Genomic DNA, 21,824 nt, shown 5'->3' with positions numbered 1-21,824 from the left:
AATACCCTGACGCAAAACCTTCTGCAGAGACGTTTTTTTGTCGGTCAATGAGCAAAATTCAAGGGAGTTGAAATCGTGTTTAACACCGATTTCCAACTCCGAGCTGCTCTGCTGGTTTCACGTCGTTCTGCTTTCAGATATTACATTTCACGTGAATGATGGAGATGAGCAAATAAGAGAAATTCTCACCCAACTCTGCAGTCCCTCTTACAGCACTTTAGCCTCTTTCAGCTCATTGTTTTTGTTTTTACGGCCACAGCGTCAGATTAGGCCGAGTATGAAGTCGTAAATTCTTGAAGGAGGACAAACTACAGGAAACAAGAATGCAAAAATTTAAAAAAAAAGATCTGCATGTACGATAAGTGGCCGTCTTGTGTTTGGAAAAGCCCCCCCCCCCCCAAAAAAAAAGGAAAAGGAAAAGCTACTGTGGACACGTACCGTAACCGTAATCTAACGTAACCATGACAACAAACATCCTCTCACCCTAATGCCTTATTTTTTTTTTTATTGAATTCAGAAAATCTGTAACCAATCAATGTATTTCTCCAAAAATGTTTTAACGGGTAACAAACTGACAAAATAACTATTGATTTATCTTCTGTTGGCCGGCTGGATGAATTAAGTAGTTAATAAACTATTATAAGAATATTATGGAAACATAAGCGACATAATATAGCTGTAATATAATGTGACTTCAGTTTCCCTGAAATCATCACGATCAGAATTTGGTTTCTCCCGTTACACCTGAAGGTGTGGCGTGTTAGCGAAGACCACGAGTAAAACATAAAACAAAAACGGTTTTAAATCGAGTCCCCAAAAATATGTACAAGCTCCCTCATACTCACGCTGCAGTCGTGAGCGTCTTCATCCGGTGGTACAAAAATTCTGTGGTTTTTCACACCCAGTTTCTTTGGCACTCATAACTGCAATTAAAATTTCCGCAGTCGTACGTCATCGCGATGTTGGAGCTGTTAATGCGGGCGTGTGACAGCCGCGGCGATAATCGCTCTCGAAAAACCATCGCAGATTAAAAGACGTCGAAACCGATCCAAGTCGTAAGACGGGCGGCCAAAGCTCGACACGTCGTATTCGTCGGCGGGCCGTCGGAGCGCCGGCGGCGTCCAGAAACTATTAAAAACACATCGGTTGAACCACGTTGTTGCACGGGGGCGATGATATGTTCCTTCATTACCACGAACACACACACACACACACACACACACACACACACACACACACACACACACACACACACACACACACACACACACACACACATCACCCTGCTGCTGTTAAATGTTAAAGCACCGAATGTATTTTAATTAGTCCTTTGAAACGGCTTTAATAGAAAAAAAAAAAAAAAATGGACCCGGGACAGAAAAAGTAGCATCGATGGTTTTGCTTTAGTGCCTCGACAAAATCTTAACGACGACGTTTACGATAATACGCACGTGTCGTCCAGTCTCGTCGGAAACGTCGATGTGGTCGACGGTGGATCAGAGGCCGCTCCTGTTGCAGCACCGTGACTGAGCGAGTTACACAAACGAGCAGCGGTGCGTTGGGAGAATTTTTGTCCAATCCTTTAGGGAACAGAAAGAAATAGCCAGGAGCCCAAATCTCGGCGATTAGACGCAAACTCAATTCTCTCTTTTTTTTTTTTTTTGTCCGTCTTCTGAAAGTCTCCAGTAGTTATTTGTGGGAATCTGTCGTTTCAACACGCGATAGATGCGAAGTTAAAAGACATTTTTGTCGTGCCGCTTTCCCACTTCACGCCTGCAGAAGCTGCCCGACCAGCGCCGGGCTCCTCCCCCGGATCAGGGCTGACGCCATCTCAGCGACCTTCAGCACCGACCTCTCCCAACGCCCGGCGTCCTGAGCGAGAGAGAGAGAGAGAGAGAGAGAGAGAGAGACAGTGAGGTCACATGTTGAGAAACATTTACACGACGACACGTCAGCGTTGTTCGATTTGATCTTTTCCTCTCACGCGACGGGGGTTTGAGTCGTACAACTGTTTTCTACAGCCGACGTGAGCAGCCGGTTTCAAACCAGCGGTGGGAAACTAAAGTTAAAGCAAAACCCCATGTTGTTCCACTTTGCAGCGATCGGCCAAAAAAAGTAAGAAAACAGACCTTCAAGACGGGAGTTACAACATCGCCGGCTTGGCTTCGCCGACATATTTCATGTTTCACATTTAACCCCCCCCCCCTCACCGAACCAAAAAAATCAGCTGTGGGGGGTCAAACAGACGCAGCGCGAATTGAACGGAAATATAAATACACCGCATATAATCTGATGGTGAGAATTACATATTCTGGTGTTATTTTTTTATGGCTTGTTCAAATCAACACACGGAAGCTATTTTTTTTTTTTTCCCAAAAGAGGGAAAAAAGAAAACTGCCACAGAATAAAAGCACTTTAACTTTCTTTTTGTTCATGAAAGTGAGTCCATTTGAATTCCTCCGAAGCCCGAGAACCAATAGTTCCCACTTTGAGATTGATGGCGCGTGATATTGGACAGATCCCCACGAAACCACACGTGAAGACAAAACGAGGCCGTCCGTTCTCTCGTTGGATCAGTCGTTTTTTTTAATTTTTTTAATCTGAAGCCGGCTCCACTGTTGTGGTTGTTTTGCTCTCGTCTGTATCTCTTCTTCGTTTTTTTTTTTGTTCTCCTCTGCACGATGCACTTTTAATGGCTTTCCCTCCCCTGACTTCATTCCTTCGGCTACAGCGACTCTCTTACTTTGATTTAACTTCTTGATGAGACCTAAGAGTGACCTGGTTTCCTTTTCTCTTTTTTTTATTTTCCAAAGCGAGCTGCAAGTTCAAGGAGCTTTACTTTGTTCCTTATACTTCATGCTCTACCTGCACTTTTTTTTTAATAAATGAGATTTAATAAGGCTTTTGATGTGGCAGAGAGCGAGAGGGAGAGAACAATATGAACAACGATGCAGCATTATTTAACACCGACTCCACAAAACACCACAGAGAAGAGAAGGCCTGGGACAGATTTGAGGTTTTATGCAGTGGAACTAATAGTTTAAGATGCATTCGAATACCCGAACGTTATATTCAGCCTTTTTGTTGTCGTTTTCATGTAAACCGCTTGTTCCAAGTTGTCCTTTGAGAAAACATCAGTACCGCAAACAGAAATTCAAATTCATGTGTTATATTTTTTCTTCGGGTAAAACTTTACATTGATACGCACCATCAAAATCCACAAGGAATAATTGACAGAACGGATCCCTCGGTACATTTCTAGGTGAATCGTCGACGGTCGCTCATGTTTTTTTTGTTTTTATTTTATTAAATACGAAGTCATTTAGGAACGACAGACAACGCTAACTCAGATAATGTCGCTGCAGTTGAAACTTCGCCAAATAAAAAGATGCCAACATAACTTTGAACTCATTCAGTACCAGCTAACACACAGGGGGAAGTACTAAACAATGGAGGTTATGAACAGGCTTTTTTGTTTTTTTTACGTAAACTATAGCCCCTCAACCTAAGTGACGCCAGGTTACTCTCGTGAGTAAGCTATGCTAGTTAGCTGGCCATGCTTGATGATCACATCTGCAAACAAACACACAGTTTAACGATTCCTTTTATTTCTGTATTTTTGTTTTCTTTTTAGGGGAAAAGTTTAAAAAAAACAAACGTATTTTTTTGCTCTTACCGCATCGCTTTAACATGTTGAGTTGACAAACCTGCCACGCCTTGTTAAAGCTCACCTTTATTAACATTAGTCCTGCCGTCTTTTTTTCCTGCTGAGATCCCAAAATGTCTGAAAACATCAGACAAAAAAAAACAAAGCTATAAAAAATTAGATCAAAGTTGCAATAATTCAGAATTATTCTTTACAATAGAATTTAATCAGACTTCTCTCTTCTGCATCTGCAGCCAATATCATCAGCCAATTCTCAAATGGTCAGGTTTTCTAAAGAGGGGAATAAAACTAATTTAGGAAGGCTTTTCACGAATCTTTTGATGTCCCGGTCATCCACAGAAAGACAAATCAAATTATATTAAAATGTAATCCCACTAAAATGACAACAGATCCGTGATTTGCGATCTGGAACATCCTTTTTTTTTTTTTTTTTATCTGGCCTTGGAATACATTTTGCAGCATCAGTTTAAACGCATCTGGAGCTGAAAATAAAATAAATTGTGTCCTTATGGCCTCCTTCCCTCCCTCCCTCCCTCCCTCTCTCCACCGGGCTGGCCGGCCGGCTCCTAACCGCTCCGGTCCGTGCGGGGATTGGACGGGAGTGCGACGAGGTGTGAGAGCGATGAGCGTGGAATCGGGCCTGACCGTGGTTAATGGGAGCAAGAGACCCGGGGATCCAGGACTCCTGGAGCACTCGTCTCTAATCAGAACCAGCGGCAGGGGGAATCAGATGACATTGATTTTCCACACCAACAGAGTGAAAGAGGGAGTGGGGGGGGGGGGGGGGGGTTAGGAAACGAGGAACTGGAGTGCAGATCAGCGACTAGAACCTCATTGATTAAAGCAACACAGGGGGACGAAAAAAAAGATGGAATCAAAATGTGCTTCGGTTTCAATGAGCTCCAGAAGCTCCGGCGTACACAATCCTGCCTCGAGAGTACGTTTAGACCTTTGAAGAATCAAAGCAAGCAAATTAAAAGAAAAGAAAGCCTGATTTTCGAACATGCACCCAAAGCCATTGTTCTGTGGCCTCAATCACGGCTACAGGACGACGAGGAGCATGTGTGAGCCGTCGACGGACGAGTTGTCCTCGTGTCCCTCGGAAATAGAAGCGTATCTGACGTCTTGTCATTGTTTACGAGATGAAAGGAAAGTATTTTCTCTTTTTTTTGGGTGGGGGGGGGGGGGGGGGGGTGGAGGGGTGGGGGGGGGGACGCCGGCCAATGACCACCCAAACGCATCGACGAGGACCGTGGGAAAGTCGCGGGGACGTCGGGCGCCTCGGTGCATTTTGAGGACGGCTACAGCCATCAAACCGCAGCTAATGACTATTACAGAAATCTGGTTTCTTATAGGCAGAGCAACAACAACAACAACAACAATAACAACAAAAAACACTTCAATTTGCGCAGACAAAATATGAAAGTGGAGATCACCAAGGGGGATCAAAGTTTGAGGCATGTCTAAGCCCCGGCACTGAATTATTTCCACTCCCGATTTGCGGCCTTTGAAATATGAATCACGCTTCATAAAAGGGCATTATTATTAAATCAAGTTGTTGCTTGCAGAGTGGAACACAAATACGACTTCAGATCTCCGTCGACTCGTGGCACGGCTTTAAGTAGTCAGAACCGCCACTCGGGGGCTTCGAATGCGGTCGACGAAAGAGCACGAGAGACGGATCGGGTTACTCGACACGACAACAAACTCCCCGAGACGTCGCCTGACATTTGCATATCGAACTGTTTCTCGGGATGAAATCTAGATGACTGGAGTGTGAGGAACTGATTGATGGTCGCTCCGGGGAGGGAAAAGAGCCACAGCAGACTCCAGTGAGTCCCGGGTTGAGCTGCTGCCTTCGGCTCCGCGTCTCCTCTTTCCACTCGAGGACCGTCCAGGACGAATAAAGCGGCCCGATAACGAGCGGCTCCGTTGTTTTCGGCACGCAAACGTCCACGAGAGGGATTACATCTGTCGGCGCGCACCGAGGAGAGGGGAACGCATGCGCCGACACTTCATCGCGCGCACACACACACACACACACACACACACACACACACACACACACACACACACACACACACACACACACACACACTTTGGACTCGGAGTCTGATCCTGGAGGATTTTGCGTGCCTCCAGATCTTCATCATCATCATCATCATCATCATCGTCTCTTCCAGCAAGTGTCGAGATGGAGAAACCAGTTAAGCGTTTTCTCGCCGTGGAAGCACCGAGACAAAGCCCAACCGGAGCGGGACATTTTGGATGAAAAGTGTAACCGAGACTTTGACACGAAGCCCTCTCCCCCCCACACCACCCCCCACCCCGGCGAATTCGTCTGATTGATAGGACCGCTGGCGCGAATGGGCGCTCCTCACCTGCTCACAATGTGGAATTAATCTCGAAATGTTCCGAAGAGAGCATTTTTTAACCCGTGCCAAAAGTCTAAGTGCACTCAGCAGGAGCGTATTTGACTTTATTTTAAAAGGGACGGCTTTTTACGAGATTCACTTTACTATTATTAGACATGAGGGAACTGCACTTTCCACTTCATAATGATTAACTGCCACAAAATCCTCACTTAAAGGATTCGACCTGCCAAAAGTATCATCATTTATTCACATTAGTGGAAGGACTATCACCGGCAGCGTGTGCGCCGTATTAAACGGGACAGCGACACATTTACTTTTGGAAACGCAACACTTCATCCCGCTGACAGCGGAGCGTCTGCTGCGTCCATTACTGACGCATCCAATCTCTCGGTGGCCCTGATGGCATCGACGCAGTTTCCCTTGACAGGTTTTTTATATATATATATATATATATATTAAAAAAAAAAAGGAGACTGTCAGCAAACAATATATGAACTGGAGTCGGGGGGGGAAAATACCTCCGTGTACAAGTCACTCAGACGGAGCGAGTCCAGGAGAGAAGTCACGTTACAAATCGAAGTCGCAGCGTTGTTTTTATTCTATAAACCGAGCGGTACCTGAAAGTAAAAAAGGTCCTCGATCACTGCCATGTGTATGAGTGCGTAAACACGTGCGGCGGCCTTGTTGTTCAGCGCTGCGACGGGGAGCTGGTGGAAACTTCAATCATTAGCGTGCAAGTTTTGCGTACCGGTTTAAAATGGAAGGGAACTTTGACAAGTCGTGAGGCGACAGGTCTTTGAAACGCGGAGCGGCGGGGGAGGAATTGGGGGGTGGGGAGGGGGCGTCGGTGGACCACACAATAAGTGAACTCTCTAACTCTTAAATGCCACCGATGCGATCAAGCTTTCCGTCCGAGAGGAACGCTTCTGCCGCACAAGACGGGCGGTCGGCTTTGAAGCCGAAAAGGTTTCAGGCAATTAGGACCTTTAACTGTGACAATTTGCACGCCTCTGTCATTCTCTGGAGATCTCCAGCCCCGAGGACTGCTGCTGCTGCTGCTGCTGCTGCTGCTGCAGCACAGGACGGCTTCCACTTCTGTTGCCTTCATGAGATGCCAAGCACCGGGTACTAATAGGAAAATGGTTTGTGGAAAAGCTTGGCGCGAAGCCCGAGCCGGGAGCACTGGAAAGAGTTGTTAGAGTCACACCGGCTACCTGAACTAAAGCGGCCAAAAACATTTAGAGAGTTTTTAAATCACCTCTTTTCATCATCCTAATATTTTACCTTCCCTGTGTTTTTTTTTTTTCTCCCCCGTGACATGAAGGTGCTGCAGGACTAACGGTTGTAGCACCCACTTGAGGGCGGTATCATTACCGGCATCGGGGCCAGACGAGATTTCTTTGCTTGGGGAGTCTTACAAACCGAAGCTACCAGTGAACTTAACTGAGCGCTACGCTGCCTTCTTCTCAGAAAAAAAAAAACAACTCTCCCCAAATGACCTGCGTGCTGAATCCCGTTGATACGATACGGCTAAAAACACCCAGCGCTTAGGTCGGGGGGGGGGGGGGGGGGGGGGGGGGGAATCGTGTTTCAGGGCTTCTGACAGCTCGTCCCTGAGTGGGTATTGTGCTTGCTCTGCCCTCCCTCCCCTCCCGTGCATCATTGAAGACAGGCAGTAGCCAGAGGCCAAACTGAGAAGAGAGAAGGGGACAACAGGTTCAATTACTGGTCAGTCCAAAGGTCTGATTAAGTCCTGGAGAGACTCGAATCAAAGCACAACGACTGAAGTCTTTATGGGAAAGTACAAATCCTGTTCAAAGAAGTTGGGACGCTGTGTAAAATATAAATAAAAGACTGAATGCAATGATTTGCAAATCACATAAACCCATATTTAACAAACATATCCAATGTTAAAACTGAGAAATGTTCTTGTTTTAGTTTCTTGTTTATATTGGGACGGAGCAACAAAAGACTGGAAAGGTTATGTGACGCTCGTAGAAGAGAAGAGTCCGGGTACTAAACTGGCCCGCCTGCAGTCCAGACCTGTCACCTATTTAAAAGATTTTGCGCATCATGAAGTGAAAAAATACGACAAAAGAAGCCCCGAACTGTTGGCCAGCTGAAATCCTATATCAAAGAAGAATGGGACAACATTTCACTTTCAAAACTCCAGCGTCCGGTCTCCTCAGTCCCCATACGTTTCCAGAGTGTTGTAAAAAGAAGAGGTTCTGCGAAACAGTCCTAACTTTTTTGAGATGGGTTGCTGGCATCAAATTAAAAATAAGCATATTGTTTTTCATAAAACAATACAATTTCTTAGTTTCAACATTTCATATGTTGTATTTGGTCTATTTGGTCATAAAATATGAGTTTATGTGATTTGAAAATCATCGCATTTTGTTAAAGTAAAGTAAAGGTCCCGGTATTTCACTCCTCAAAATTCAGCTGGATTTTGAAATGATTGTAACCAGAAGTAGAAATAAAGTTCTGTGTATTTATCTAACGGTTGCAAAACGTGAGCTTAAAAAGTTCAGAGTTCAGAGACTGCTCCTGTTACGTGAAAATTCAGCGCAGCACAGAAAAGCTATAACCTTTGTGGGTAAGCGCTCCGGGTTTCATCGCTTCATCAGAAATCAGCATCGGAGTTACTTATGCTGCAAAAATCAAGCATCGCAACAATCACAAAAAAAGGGACTGAATAATTAGGGGGATGCTGACTCAAGTACATTATGAGGATGTATCAGTGATCTACTGAGATGGAAGGAGTTGAGGACGCCTAATAATCCATCAATCAGGCAACTTCGGGTCCTTTAAAGTCCACAGAGATCGAGAAAATCTCCCCCAACAGTTCTAATATTTACTGCCGAGCTTCGGGTCTAAATAACCTTTAATCGGGCTTCCAACCGAAAGTTCAGCCATAAAAATATAAAAGCCGCTTGGACCCAAGCTGTGAGACCGAGAGCTAAATCTGCCGGAGATGACAGCAGCGACATGAGCATTACTTCGTACTTCTGGAGAGATGAAGCGTCCCCAGGGGAACGCGTTTTATTGAATTTCGCCGAGGCATTTAGCGTCGTTGCCTGAATGTCTGTATTTTAGATATCCGTGTCGTTCCCACTCCGCCTCACTTCATGTGAAAGGGATTGTAATGCGGGAAAATGAATACGTCTCTTTCCCACCCCTACTTTTTGTGCGGCTCCCTCAGACTTTCCAAAAGTCGCTTCAGAGTGCTCACAGCTTTATGAAAAAAAAAAAAAAAGAAAAAGAGAGAGGAGTTTTGTATTGATAACTGCTTTTCAGACCCTATTGAAGAGAACGACTGCCGCCCGCCGCACAACCCTTTTCACGGTACGCTGGTGAAGCTCTTTCAACACGGGTTCCCCAAAATATCCTGCGTAGGGGCGTCCGTCCGGCAAACAAAGCAGTTTGTCAGTCTAAAGTATGACTTCTCTTTCCTGCGTACCCTCTTCAGAGGAGGCAAACCCTGCTAAGAACCGGGACTCTGAGGGGGTTTGTGTTTTCCACCGAGATCCCTTCAGTGGGAACATTTTCAACAAGCTCCGGTGAGAGATGACTTTGTTTGAATTCGACTCACCGAAAGACATACCTCAAAACAGCACGCGGAACAATGGATCCTCAGTCGAGGAGGTATGAAAGCATGAAGGCGTGGGTGGGATTTATGGACCGGCACATACCAAATCCTCATTTGCTTATCACACTGTATCACTTACAGAAACCCGGGGAAGCCAAATACACTCTGTATCGCGGGGCATCTGAGGTCAGCTGCAGGTGCAGGAATATTTTTTACAAAACAAGACATTTATTACTACCTGGGTTTTCAGCAGCACGCATCCCGGCCAAGGGCTTACTTCCCTCACTTCCATCCCTAATACAAGCACGAGATCGTAATCGCGGTGGGCCGTAAGCCAAACACACAAACATAGGTGCAACACTGTGTTTTTGTACCGCTGTCAAAATACCGATGTGCCGCAGACTAAACAGCAGGGGGATAAAGCCGGCCATGTGGCTTGACAGATGTAGTGCGAGAACAAGGGAAGGACAGCTACCAGAAACTGTTGAGGGAAAAAAATAAAAATAAAAATTTTACGTGACAGTTCGTGGGAAAACTCCAAGACTGAGATTTGAGTCCGACCTTGAAATACGGTTGCCTTTATAAACGTCCAGTTTCTATGAGAGCAGGAACATTCTGCTTTAACATAAAGGCCCAATTCACAAAACTGACTGTTTTCACTTCATTACCAGCCAAATCAACATTTCAGCTGCTGGGGAGTATATCCCCAAAAACTTTGGCTGGTCGTTGCCTCCACTGAAGTTGTGTTTTTCCATCTGATTTGGACCCGTTTAGTTTAGAAGTAAGTTATTGACGCTGATTATATTTCCAGCAGTATAGGTATGGCGTGCACATAGGGACTACAGTGATACTAAATGAACTTGACAAGAAACGGTGATCGGCAGCTCGTGTTTTCTCCATCCGTGACGTCACCTGTTGGTTTGTGAAAAGCCGTTCTAAAGCCTCGAGTTTGGATTTTGGCCGGCACCATCTTGCTATTTTGGACCCAGCTGTGACCATAATTAGATGAGCTGGGGGACTGAGTTAATCTGATTGGGAACAATAAGCCCCACCCACCTATAGTGGAAACCTGACTGCACCACAGGCCTGTCAATCAAACTGACACAACCGTAAACATGTCGCTTTTTGAAGCCTTAAATCAAATTAATTATAGAATTATTTTCAGAAGGACCACTAGAAAACTTTTTGGAGCCAGCCCCTAGCAGCCCTGAGGGGAATTGCACTTTATGGCACTTCTGCACTGGCCTCACTAGTCAGACCCAGAAGCTACATCCACTTTTATATACAGTTTATGGGTCTCTGTGAAATCCAAACCTTACCCTTCGCCTTGGTGCCAAAAACACCAAGACAGTGACTGCAAAAATGTGAATGTAATTGCTGCAGTTTATACTGATGCAGATATGGATCCAAATTCATGCTTAAAAATGATAATATTGACAAATTTGCCTTTTATAGGGCTTCTAAGACATTTCTAGTTTATCAAAGGTGGGCCTGAAGTAGCAGAAAACCTACAAGCCTCAGCTGAAGTTTTTCCCAGCATTTTAGGGCATCTGGTGCTACTTTCCCTGCTCCGAATACACTATGTGCTATTCCAGTTATTTTCCACCACACCCAGCCAGACATGCATGTGTACCGAGAGGTCCCTGCAAATAAAAGCACTCGCAGAGCAGGAAGGTGAGTGGCACAAAAACAATCTTTGATGAGGCCTGTTAAATGAAAGCATAATCCCTGCAGAGCCGTGTACTTTCCCCACAACATAACTGCAAGGAAACTCAAACCAGGACTACTGTGGGTGGTCAGACTCAGCTCAAAACCAAGTGGCAAAACAAACATACACGCATGTTTTTGGGCCTTTACTCTGTGAATGATTGAATGTTTACAAACTAATTGTGAGGAACTGGCTTTCATTAATCTTCCATAAGAACATACCGTCTGTTTTGTACCACACAAATTCTCCAATGGCATGTCATCCTCCGCAAAACCGTCTGCGAGAGCCCGAGTCGAGTCACATCAACCCGAACAGAACGCCCGCCGAGTCTTTTTAATCTACGAAAAATCAAAGCTGAGTAAACACTGCTTTGGTATGTGTAATTCCTCGAGCCAAACTCCGGCGGTCAAGTTTCACACATGCCGACACACATCTGGAGCACTCTCGGCATGGAAGATCGAGCTTGATATCATGCACATGTCAAGGCAGCACGAGGCTCTGACCCTAACACTCTACAGATACATCACTAAGGAGGGGAGTGATCCTCGGGCTTCTGTCCGTATGGAGATGTCAGGATAGCATAATTGTCAGAACAAAGACGAGTGAAGGGGCAGGTTGGACGCTGAACTTTTACTGTGATGTTAAGTGCACTGGATCCACGGGGAAGACTTGCCAAATCCGTCTGAGACATGTTGAAATAACCGCTCGGTGAAAACGCCACATCGTTTCTTATCTGTGCGATGTTTTGATTAACTTATCTAACCTTTGTTCGGTTAAGTGTTTCTTACTCCTTTCTTAAAAAAATGTCTCCCCAGCTGTGAATCGAGCTACACCGGCCAAAGCGGCTAACGGAGATTTCCATAGACTTTCCGAGTAGATTAAAGAGTCCGTCGCCCCGTTCGTCGTAGAAAATCTAACACCAGTCACTTATTCCTTTCAGGACAATTGCTGGATTTTGCAAAGAGAAAGGTCCGGGACTGTGCCGAGAGAGCGGAGACGGCAGCCGTCCCGGATCTCCCTTGACCCCGCCAGGATGCGAACGCATGCGGTGTCACAGCACGAGCTTCAGAGGGTTGTGTAGGGTTTCACCTGTCGGCCTCGTCGGACGTATGTCACCTCACGAATGCGGCGTGAGAGTAAAGTTCGGACAAAGACCTCTGGAGAAATACTTTTCCCCTCGATGCTCCATTTAAAAAGAATTCTCTCCAGGACAGTGCAATTCCTTCTGAACGCTGCCAACCTAAGGACCAGATTCTGATTGTGGCACTTTGCCTTAAAACCTGATTATTGATGACTTTACAGAATATTTTTTGGGGCCATGTCAGCTGGGTGCTTAGTATGAGTGAAACATCTCAACAACTTTTTGCATGGATTAGCTGGCAATCTTGTGTAGACATTTGCAGCACCAAAGGGATAAATGCTTAATGTCTTTGGTGATCCCTGACTTTCCTTCTAGTGACACCAGCTTCATGGCTTCATACGAGATGGGTTGTTTCATTCCAGAAAACCATGGTGGTCATCCTTTGACTATTTCTTCTCTTGCACCACGATGAGGTTGACATCTGTAGTTCTGAGTTAAATGCTTTGACAACTTTTGGACAGACGACATCACATTACTCCAGTTCTGGCCTCTCTCCACTGGCTCCCGGTTGGTTTTAGAATTGATTTTAAGATTTTGTTGATCACTTTTAAGGCCCTCCTTGGTCTGGCCCCGAGCTACATTATTGAAATGTTAGCCCCCATATGAGCCAACTCGCAGCCTCAGATCCTCCGGTGGGGTCCTTCTGGCCGTTCCAAAGTCGAGGCTTAAATCAAAGGGTGACTGTGCTTTTGCCATTAGGACCCCTCAACTTTGGAACGACCTACCTGAGGAGATAAGGCTTGCAGAATCAATAACTTCTTTTAAATCACTTCTTAAAACCCATTTTTATAGAATTGCTTATAAGTGACGTCGTCCTTTTATGCAGTTCTTTTGTTCCCGTTTTTGTTTGTTTATTTTATTTATTTGTTTGTTTTCAATTCCATTTGCCCGTTTTGGTTATTTGTTTGGTTTTGTTGTATTCATTACCTTTATGGTTTGGTCATTTTTGCCCCGTTTTCTTAAATGTTTACCGGAATTGACGATATGTATGACTAATGCTTTGCTTCTCTGTAGAGCACTTTGTAAACTCTGTTTTTAAAGGTGCTATATAAATAAAGTTATTGTTATTGTTATTATTATTATTGTAAGGGACAATTCTAATATCCTCATGGGCTTGATTCTCACATGCCACGTTGCCATAAGATTTGGTATGTGAATGGTACGTGAATTTTAATGCTTGCATCCCCATCTCATCGTACAATATATGATTTCCGGAATCTCTGTCTGTATGTTTGTTTGTCCCTTGCGTATCTCAACAACCATTCGTCCCACCTGTTTCGAGCTAGGCGGGTGTATTCCTGGATGTGAATCGGCAAATTCGGTGTGATTTGGACACGTGACACCTTTAATATAAATAAACTTTAATAAAGGGGAAATCGGCGCTCAATGCAGCAGCGGGGGTCGGTATTTTGAACTGGCACTGCACTAGTAAGGTCAAAATTTAATCTACCCTAACCAGTGCTCGATTTTAGTGCGAATTTGGGAATGTTAGTTTGCTAATGGGCCAAATTTTAGCACATTGCTATTGTCCTTTTTAATATATTGGCATTCATGGCTTTAGCATTTAGATACAGTATTGTAGTGGCTGGCATAACTGTACACTAATTTTCTTGTTTAAAGAGATTGTTCAAGTCTTTACACTTGGAGTTCCTAAAGTTTTTAGCTTGATATCTTGTCAAATGAATGAGTGTCACCCTTTGCCTTCTTGTTTCAGGTTACATATATGTATTTATGTGTATGAGTTGTAAGAAAAGAGTGAATTAGCTTTCATTTTGAGCTCTTTTTTTTTCTTTTTTCTAACCCCATTCTCATCCCATAATTGATATTAACGACCCTCGGATTTATCTCGGGGACCCAAAGTTCGGTAGGAAGATGTTTAACGACAAGTTCTCCCCACATGGCTCCCTTCTTGTCTCCTTTTGTGCAATTCCCAGCATGCCCTATCAAAGACCACTCGTTTATTCAGCAGAGGACAACAGCTGGATTTAGCCTGAGAAAAGTCAGGAGTGTGCTGAAACCACAAAGACGACAGCTCTCCCCTGATCTCCCCTTGACCCCGGCAAGGGTACAACTCCACGGGTGTCACAGCAAGATCTTCACCGGGGTCGTGTACGGTTTCACCTGTCTGCCTTTCAGACCTGGATCTGAACAGGTCGAGGAGAATAGGCCTATAGAGGCCTCTCCCTTTTCCTCCTCCCTCCTCGCCCTCTTCTCCTTTTCTCTCCCTCTCTTTTCTTCCCAAGCCGGCTAATCTCTTCTCAGGTTTAGGGTTCCCGGTCCGGGCTCTTTGAGGAGGAGGAAATATGGGGTTGGGTAAACATCAGGGCTCTCGCTGCGGGGATTACAACACCCATATATCACTGTGACAACTCCCTTTTCAGCGGATGACAAGTCGCCAGGACCCTGTGCGAGGAGGGATCCAATGACACTTCCTATCGCCACGGCCGACACCGATAGCACACGCCGTCCCCGTTTTCACAGCATCGTGTCAGTTTATGAGGATCCGGTGTCCGAAATATTCTCAGCCGACGACTTTAGACAGGGTTGAGGTTTTCACACATTGTCGCACCTGATGTTTGGCTTTTACGGCATCTTCAGAGAGACAACAACACAAAACGGAACAGGACTCTCGAGAAGCGCTTTGATCAAATCCTTTCTGAGAGACCGCCGTTCATTGTCCGTGACTCCATTTCACTCTCTCTCCTCTCGCCGAGGCAGAATGGCATGCATGGCAGCGCGCCCGCTGGATGCATTGTGCCTCGGCAGCTGGGTGCTAACTCTTTAAAAAAAAAAAAAGTGAAGTCATTGTCAGGCCTCATTTGAGAGAACCCGCTTTTTTATCCAGAAAGACATCACTAAGGGTCAATGAGGTGGATCGTTTTCCCAACCTCGCTGGTTCCATGTGCTCATGCATTTAAACTGTCAAACGGTTCAAATTTAATTAACCAAATGGTGTTTCTTTTCCAAAGTGGTGGGTGCGTCCAATAATTCCTCAAAGTGATAGAAAATAAGAAGCAATGAGGGACACTTAAATGTGCTCCTTCAGTTGCTCTTTTCACCGTTGTGCGGTTGACAACAAGAAGTCATGTCAGAGCAGAGGATGAAATCATTTAGGGGAGGGAATAAAAAGCATTTAGACTTGATGGAGGAGTCATTTTTGACAATGGGCTCTGTAAAAATGTGAAAAATACACTAAGTATTGATGTCAGACCATCCATCCATCATTTTCCACTCATCCAGGATCGGGTCGCGGTAGGTGATGTCATACCTCTTTTACTATTCATGGCAAACTTGAATAGGAGAAAGTCGCCTGTAAAAACGCAATCATATGTCCTCACTCCCTGTACTCGTAAGATTTTACTCCCCGTAAATTCTTTCTGTCCCCCTGAAAATTTTACACAACATTTGACTGCTTAAGTTTCAGGTGCATGGCGAATTCACAGTGCGCCACAGAAAAGTGTGTAACTCGGGTGCTGATGACGATCAACTGAGGAAACGTGGGATATTTACTCACAAAAGTTATAGTGTTCCCATTCTCTGAGCACTTTCCAGCGCTACTTACCGTTCCCATGCAACAGAAGTAGTCTCAGAACTTTTTGATCGACCCTCATAATAATAATGGGTTTTTTTTACAACTATTTTGTGCCTAAATAGGTAATTAAATGTATTTTTTTTTATGATGCATAGCATTTCTACCGCCTGAAAAATAACAAAAGTAGCCTCAGTGTAATGAATAACAAAATAAAAGAATGATCGTATTTCTAGAAAACAGTGGCAAGTTGCCTTCATAAAAATGTGTTCGTTTTGAAAAGAGCGAAATAAGGTATTATATCAAAACAATTGAACTAACTTGAAACTGAAAGAATGTATCGGGAACATAGATGCATGAGAAAGGCTGCGTACACAGTCCCAAACAATGTTTGATGATAGAAAGTGAAATGTGAAATGTCGCAAGAAAGACATGCTGTACGCATCAAACTCTGGACAGTGGCATAATTAAATGTTTTCAGTCCTCTCACAAAACTATTCTGAGACATCCAAACAGGAAAACTTGAGCAAGGAACACAAAATGTAATCCAGACCACACAATATGTGACCGAACTGAGAATATGATCATTCTCTGGACGCTAAAATAGAAAAGATGAATTCAATGGCAAATTCATTCATCATCGCACATGTAAACACAGTGCCATCCCAGATCCTTTCGGTTTTTACATCATGTTTTAATGAATTGAAAATGAAATGAATAATAATTGTAAAAATAAAATAAAAAGACATTAAAACAGATGCAGTGCATATTTCACTAACATTTAAATATTAGCAATGTGTGCATTACCGCCTGCTGTCAGACATCTTTTATTAAAGCCAAACTTAGGCTTGTGAGCAAAATGCATGCATAATGTACGTCTGACAGAGGAAGTGTTGGCGGGCTTCTCGACAAGTATGAATAAGGCCATCTGGGAAGAATTAGCCTCATTATAAAAAAAAGCTAACAGTGATTTATGCGAGGCTGTACTCTGTTGTTCCACCATCTCATAACGATAAGCATTTAATCATGGCGAAACACGCATTACCCTCCCCCTCTCCCCCGTCTTCCCTCCCGGAGGAGTCGAACACGATGAGCAATTAACAGCATTAGTCTCCATAATTCGGGAGGAAAAACCGTGATGTCCAACATCCGATAGCGGAATCAAACTCGTGTGTCGGAGAGCAAAACGAAAAACACCTCGTCTTAATTAGACGACACGGAGACGTCGAGGTCCGACGCGCAATCTCGATCAACCGCAGACTAAACCGGAGGCCTCCGTCAGCTCATCGTTCACGTCTTTCCTTTTCCTTTTTGTTTTGTTTTTTTGCAGGAGGGAGTAAACCCGGCCTGCTCAAACATCCCGCTGCCCGAGGCGCACGGACTCTTTCGGCATTGATTTGTGAAGTGACGCGGATGCCAAGAAGCCTCATCTGTCACACTGCTGCGGTCGAGTGCTGAACGCAACTCGTGATTGATGTCATGTTTGGGGCCAACAGTGCCATGAATATTCAACGTTTGTCTCAGGTTCGCTCTGCACATCTGGTCCCCCCCAAAAAAAACAAAAAAAACGGGGATTCGATTTGACGGCTTTGGGGGGGGGGGGGGGGGGGAGCTCCTACCTGCGACCGATGAAGCTGGATGCCGTAGAGGAGGATGTTCCCGAGCTTGGCGGTCGAGGCCAGGTCCACGATCGCCGCCGGCTCCGCCACCTTCCCGCTGACGGACGGCTCGTCCGCGCTGCTCAGACGCACCTATGAAAACAAAAGGCCACCGCGCAGCAATCAGAAAACACTTGGCAGCAGTGAGGATTGTTTCACCGGGCCTGCTCCCGCCTTTTTTTTTTTTTTTTTTTTTTTTGGAGCGTTTCATTTAAACATGTTGCAACTCAACAGACCTGCTTATCTCAGGTTGTGCTCGGGGAAGCGTGCGCTCTGCCGAGTTGATGGTAAACAGAGATCAGTTGACACAAAATCCTCCCCGAGGTTATAAAGACGACTTAATTTCGTTGTAAATCTTTTCAGACCTTTGGGGTTTTTATTTTCCCTAATTTGGGGCGGCAAAATCCAGACTCGGTGGTTCGGGTTACCGTGTCGTCTCGCAAGCTTTTAGGTCGATTCCCAAAAACCGAACCGCTGACAGAAGCTTAAACTGAGATTTATTCAGCGCAATTATTCTGTCACACATCCCTAAAAAACTGCGGCAGCAAGACACGACGGACACGAGGAACAGTTTCAAAAGTGTCGAGACATCTGCTGCTAAACGTACAATTATTACACTTTATTTGCGTATCAATCAAATGTTTTGCTGTCGTCAGCTGGAGTTCAACTTGAGGACCGATTACTCAGCACATTGGCTGGCGGTCGAACAGCGCCGACTATTCGAGTGCACCAAACCGGCGTGTTCAGAGACAATGGAAAGACTCTGTCACGGAGATATTTGTTTGTTTGAAGTATTGGAATGGAAAAAAACTGTCATGGAGGGAGATGAATGTCGCTTTAATTTTTGGAAACTTATTATTTTCAAGAGCAAAAAGCGTTTGGTTGCACGAAAAAAAAACGGGAGTGCAACACCGTGACGTGCACGGAGCAGCGGGAAGCACCAACCTCTGGGAGGAAGAGCTGGCGAGCTTTGACACTTGAAGCAACATCACTTGAGTAAGAGAGCGCACATCCAATTTTGGGCAACTGAGACCCCTTGAAATGCTTCAGAGGGGGCGGAGCTTCACCGTCCCGAGACCGAAGGAGGCGTCAGGCTCAAGGAGACACCAGCTGGGATTTTTTTTCTTTGACTTTAGCGGCGGTTGTGTCACCGTGAATTCGTTCCCTCCCCCCCAAGGGTCAGACTGTCAACACCGAGTTCCACCGTGGCGTTCTGAGGGAAAACATTCGTTCCGTACCACCTGAACCGTGACACGTTGGTTTTCCATACACGTTGACAGGTTTCTTTGCTTCCCGTCACCCCTCTTCACCTGATTTCGCTCCTTTTCTGTTCCCCCAGAAAAGCGTATAATAATAAAAATGACCACAACGAATCTTCAAAACACTCTGAATGAAAAATAAAAAAAATGCCTCCAGGCTAACAGTCCCACAATGCAATGCTTTTTTTTTTCTCCTAGAAGTGAAATTTGCAGTCGAGTTGCTCAACGGCTGTCGGAGTGTCCTACGTGTGAATGTTCTGCTCACTGCTGGGTCATTTATTGAGTTTCTATCTCGTGGCGATGAACAGCGAAACAGGGGAATGATTTTGGACATTTTGGATTGTCCAAGTCCAAGTTTTGATCAAAATTGTTGGTTGATCGATCAATTAATCATTTCAGCACTTGTGACATGTGGCGGGATGTTCGATAAAAGAGGAAGGAACGGAAGAGAATAAAACATCAGAAGAATAGAATAGAATAGAATAGAATAGAATAGAATAGTTTGTGTGTGTGTGTGTGTGTGTGTGTGTGTGTGTGTGTGTGTGTGTTCACACAGCTTCACACTGAGTGTTTACACATCTGAATCTGTGTTTAAATCTTGATTGAATACTAACCCAGAGCGGAGCGGCGGCTCCGGAGGAGGCTTGCGTCGTTGTAGAAATCAGCCTCTGCGGGTTTATTTCATTCCGATTACTTGGCATTGTTTTTCGGAGCGTGTAAGTGTTTCTTTATTTAGTTTTTTTTTTTTTCCTCTCGGGTGTTTGAATCGGGGCGAGCGGTAAGCGAGGTCGAGCCGCTCTCCGGAGAGGTGTCGGTTTCCTGACAGCTCCAGAGCTCCTCGAGGTGGACCACAGGTGATGTTTTTACAAGTAGGAAAAAAAAAGGTTTGGCTCGCCTTGTAATACAACGGACCTCGACGAAACTGAATCTGTGCTGCGCCAGATGTGTGTACTCATAAACGTGTTAAAAAAAAAAGAAAGAAGGAAGTTCGTTCAAAGTGTGAGAAACGATACCGAGACGAGCATGTCGGGATGTAAGGAGGCTGTTTGTTCACCGAGTGACCTCCGAGGAGACACGAGCTTCTCTAACAGCAGCATGAACTATCAAACACAAAAAACAGCTGGAGTTATAAAACAAAGGAAAATAAGCTTTTAAATAACACGGCATTGATGTGGCACTTTGTCCCAAATATTTGCAGGCGAGTATTTCACATCAAAAATATTCATGCCGGCAGCGAATTTGGGACAGTTTAAAAAGAAAATATTTAAAAGCTCAAATAGATTCGTGGCAGTTCGTTCTTTAGAAAAAGAAACACGATGCTTTCAAAATGGTAAAAATATCTGATTGGAAGTAAACTTCTATAGCGACCTCCCTTTTTTTTTTTTGACACACAACATACGCTTTCTGTGTGAACGTTTTCATGACAAAAACAACAGTTTAATAAAAACGTATTGACGTAAAAATGAACGGGGCAAAAACAAAACTAAAAAAAAATGAGTAAATGTTAGCATGCTGAAATGCTAAACTACGGTGGTAAACATCGGCGCCGCAGACTGACTGGCGCTAGCATGCGTCCGCCGCGTGAACTCACCCAGACGACGACCGGCGGGTGGAGAAGAGCTCGATTCGCTTCCTTTAAAGCCACAAGCACGGCCTCCACTTCAGGCAGCCAAGAATCACCGACCTGGAGACCCGAGGGAATAAAAAATACAAAATCCAGTTCAGATTTTACGCCGGCCAGAACGGATCACGACCCATTTACACCGACGTGGTTTCACTTAAATTTGTGAACTTACAGACACCCGGATGAAGTTCCAGCCCGTTAACAGATACCCGGCGTTGTCTCCCGTCAGATCCGGGACGACGTCCAGCTCCTGTAAAGAGAGAGGTTACACATTTGGGCTGATATAATCTGAGGGGTAACATTTTTAAGGCAGGTGCTGCAGCGCCGGGCGTCCCGATGCATTTTGAAGGGTCGAGTGACGGATCGACTCAAAAGGTCGCGAGCCGTCTGGGTTTTGTTTCACACACTTCTTCAATCATTTAGTGTTTCGACTACGCCCACCTGCTTTCCCTGCCATGAATCACTCTGCGATTAGAGAAAAGGGATAAAAAAAAATTAAAAACAAAAACAGAAAGACTGTAACTGAGCTTATTTCCATCAACTGCAGTCAGAAAACGTATTAGAACAAATGGGAGGGAGTTAAATAAAAAAAAATTAACTTAAAAAAATAAACAATTTCTGGGCTCCTTCATACTTCTGAACTGGCAGGAAAATTCTGTCATATGAGAAAGAGAGGAACAGCAATCATACACAGGCCAAGTTTAATTTCATTACGTTGCAAACTGAGTCGGAGGGCCGACGCGCAGCCAAGAACTGTAAAAAGAACCGGGACGTTTAGGTTCTGATCTTTCCGTTCACTTTTCGTCTCTCGGCACACGAACGACGCGAGAAAAAAAAAAAAAAAAAAAAAACTTTTACATTCGCGTTCGTCGTTGCGCCTCCATAATTACAGCCTCGTATTACAAGATCACGCACGAAGCACTGGAAATACACACAGAAATAAAACGCTTATCGTCGTCTGGTGTTTGGCGTCGAAGTGCAGTCGTTCTGCCCAATAAAGAAACAGAAAGTAAATGAGAGCCGGTGACGGGAAACAGATGTCGGAGGGTTAATTGATCCTGAAAGATAACTGCTCCACGGCCTTCACCGGGGAAATCATTTCGGGCTGTTTGCGAGTTTTTTTTTTTGAAAAAATACAAATAAAAATAAATTGACGTGATCTAAAGCAGGTTGGCCACGAAGTCCCAGAGCGGGATTTGTTTATTCAAGTTTAGACACGGCCCCGAGAGCCGAGAGCCGAGGAGCCGAGGAGCCGAGAGCCGAGGAGCCGA

General features: G+C 44.8%; 1 protein-coding gene across 2 annotated transcripts in view; it reads right to left on the bottom strand.

Annotated features, from left to right (window-relative positions):
• Positions 1 to 398: 398 nt before the first annotated feature.
• Positions 399 to 21,824, bottom strand: part of crppa (CDP-L-ribitol pyrophosphorylase A) — a 34,202-nt gene continuing 12,776 nt past the window's right edge. The window contains exons 7-11 of one of the 2 annotated variants that reach the window (XM_069141922.1): positions 20,726 to 20,803; positions 20,521 to 20,613; positions 17,632 to 17,763; positions 3,732 to 3,784; positions 1,789 to 1,872 (exon numbers count right to left, since the gene is read on the bottom strand). In XM_069141922.1, the coding sequence (XP_068998023.1) occupies positions 3,743 to 3,784; positions 17,632 to 17,763; positions 20,521 to 20,613; positions 20,726 to 20,803 (345 nt within the window). In that variant the 3' untranslated portion in view covers positions 1,789 to 1,872; positions 3,732 to 3,742. Of the gene's footprint in view, positions 1,873 to 3,731; positions 3,785 to 17,631; positions 17,764 to 20,520; positions 20,614 to 20,725; positions 20,804 to 21,824 lie in introns of both variants that reach the window. The other variant, XM_069141921.1, reaches the window with a different exon arrangement.

Source organism: Embiotoca jacksoni, unplaced genomic scaffold (genome assembly GCF_022577435.1).
Source record: "Embiotoca jacksoni isolate LCO1_2020_lvr unplaced genomic scaffold, fEmbJac1.0.p SCAF_93, whole genome shotgun sequence".
NCBI lineage: Eukaryota > Metazoa > Chordata > Actinopteri > Embiotocidae > Embiotoca > Embiotoca jacksoni.
The sequence above is the reverse complement of the archived record's forward strand: the minus strand, read 5'-3'. Positions and strand labels throughout refer to the sequence as shown.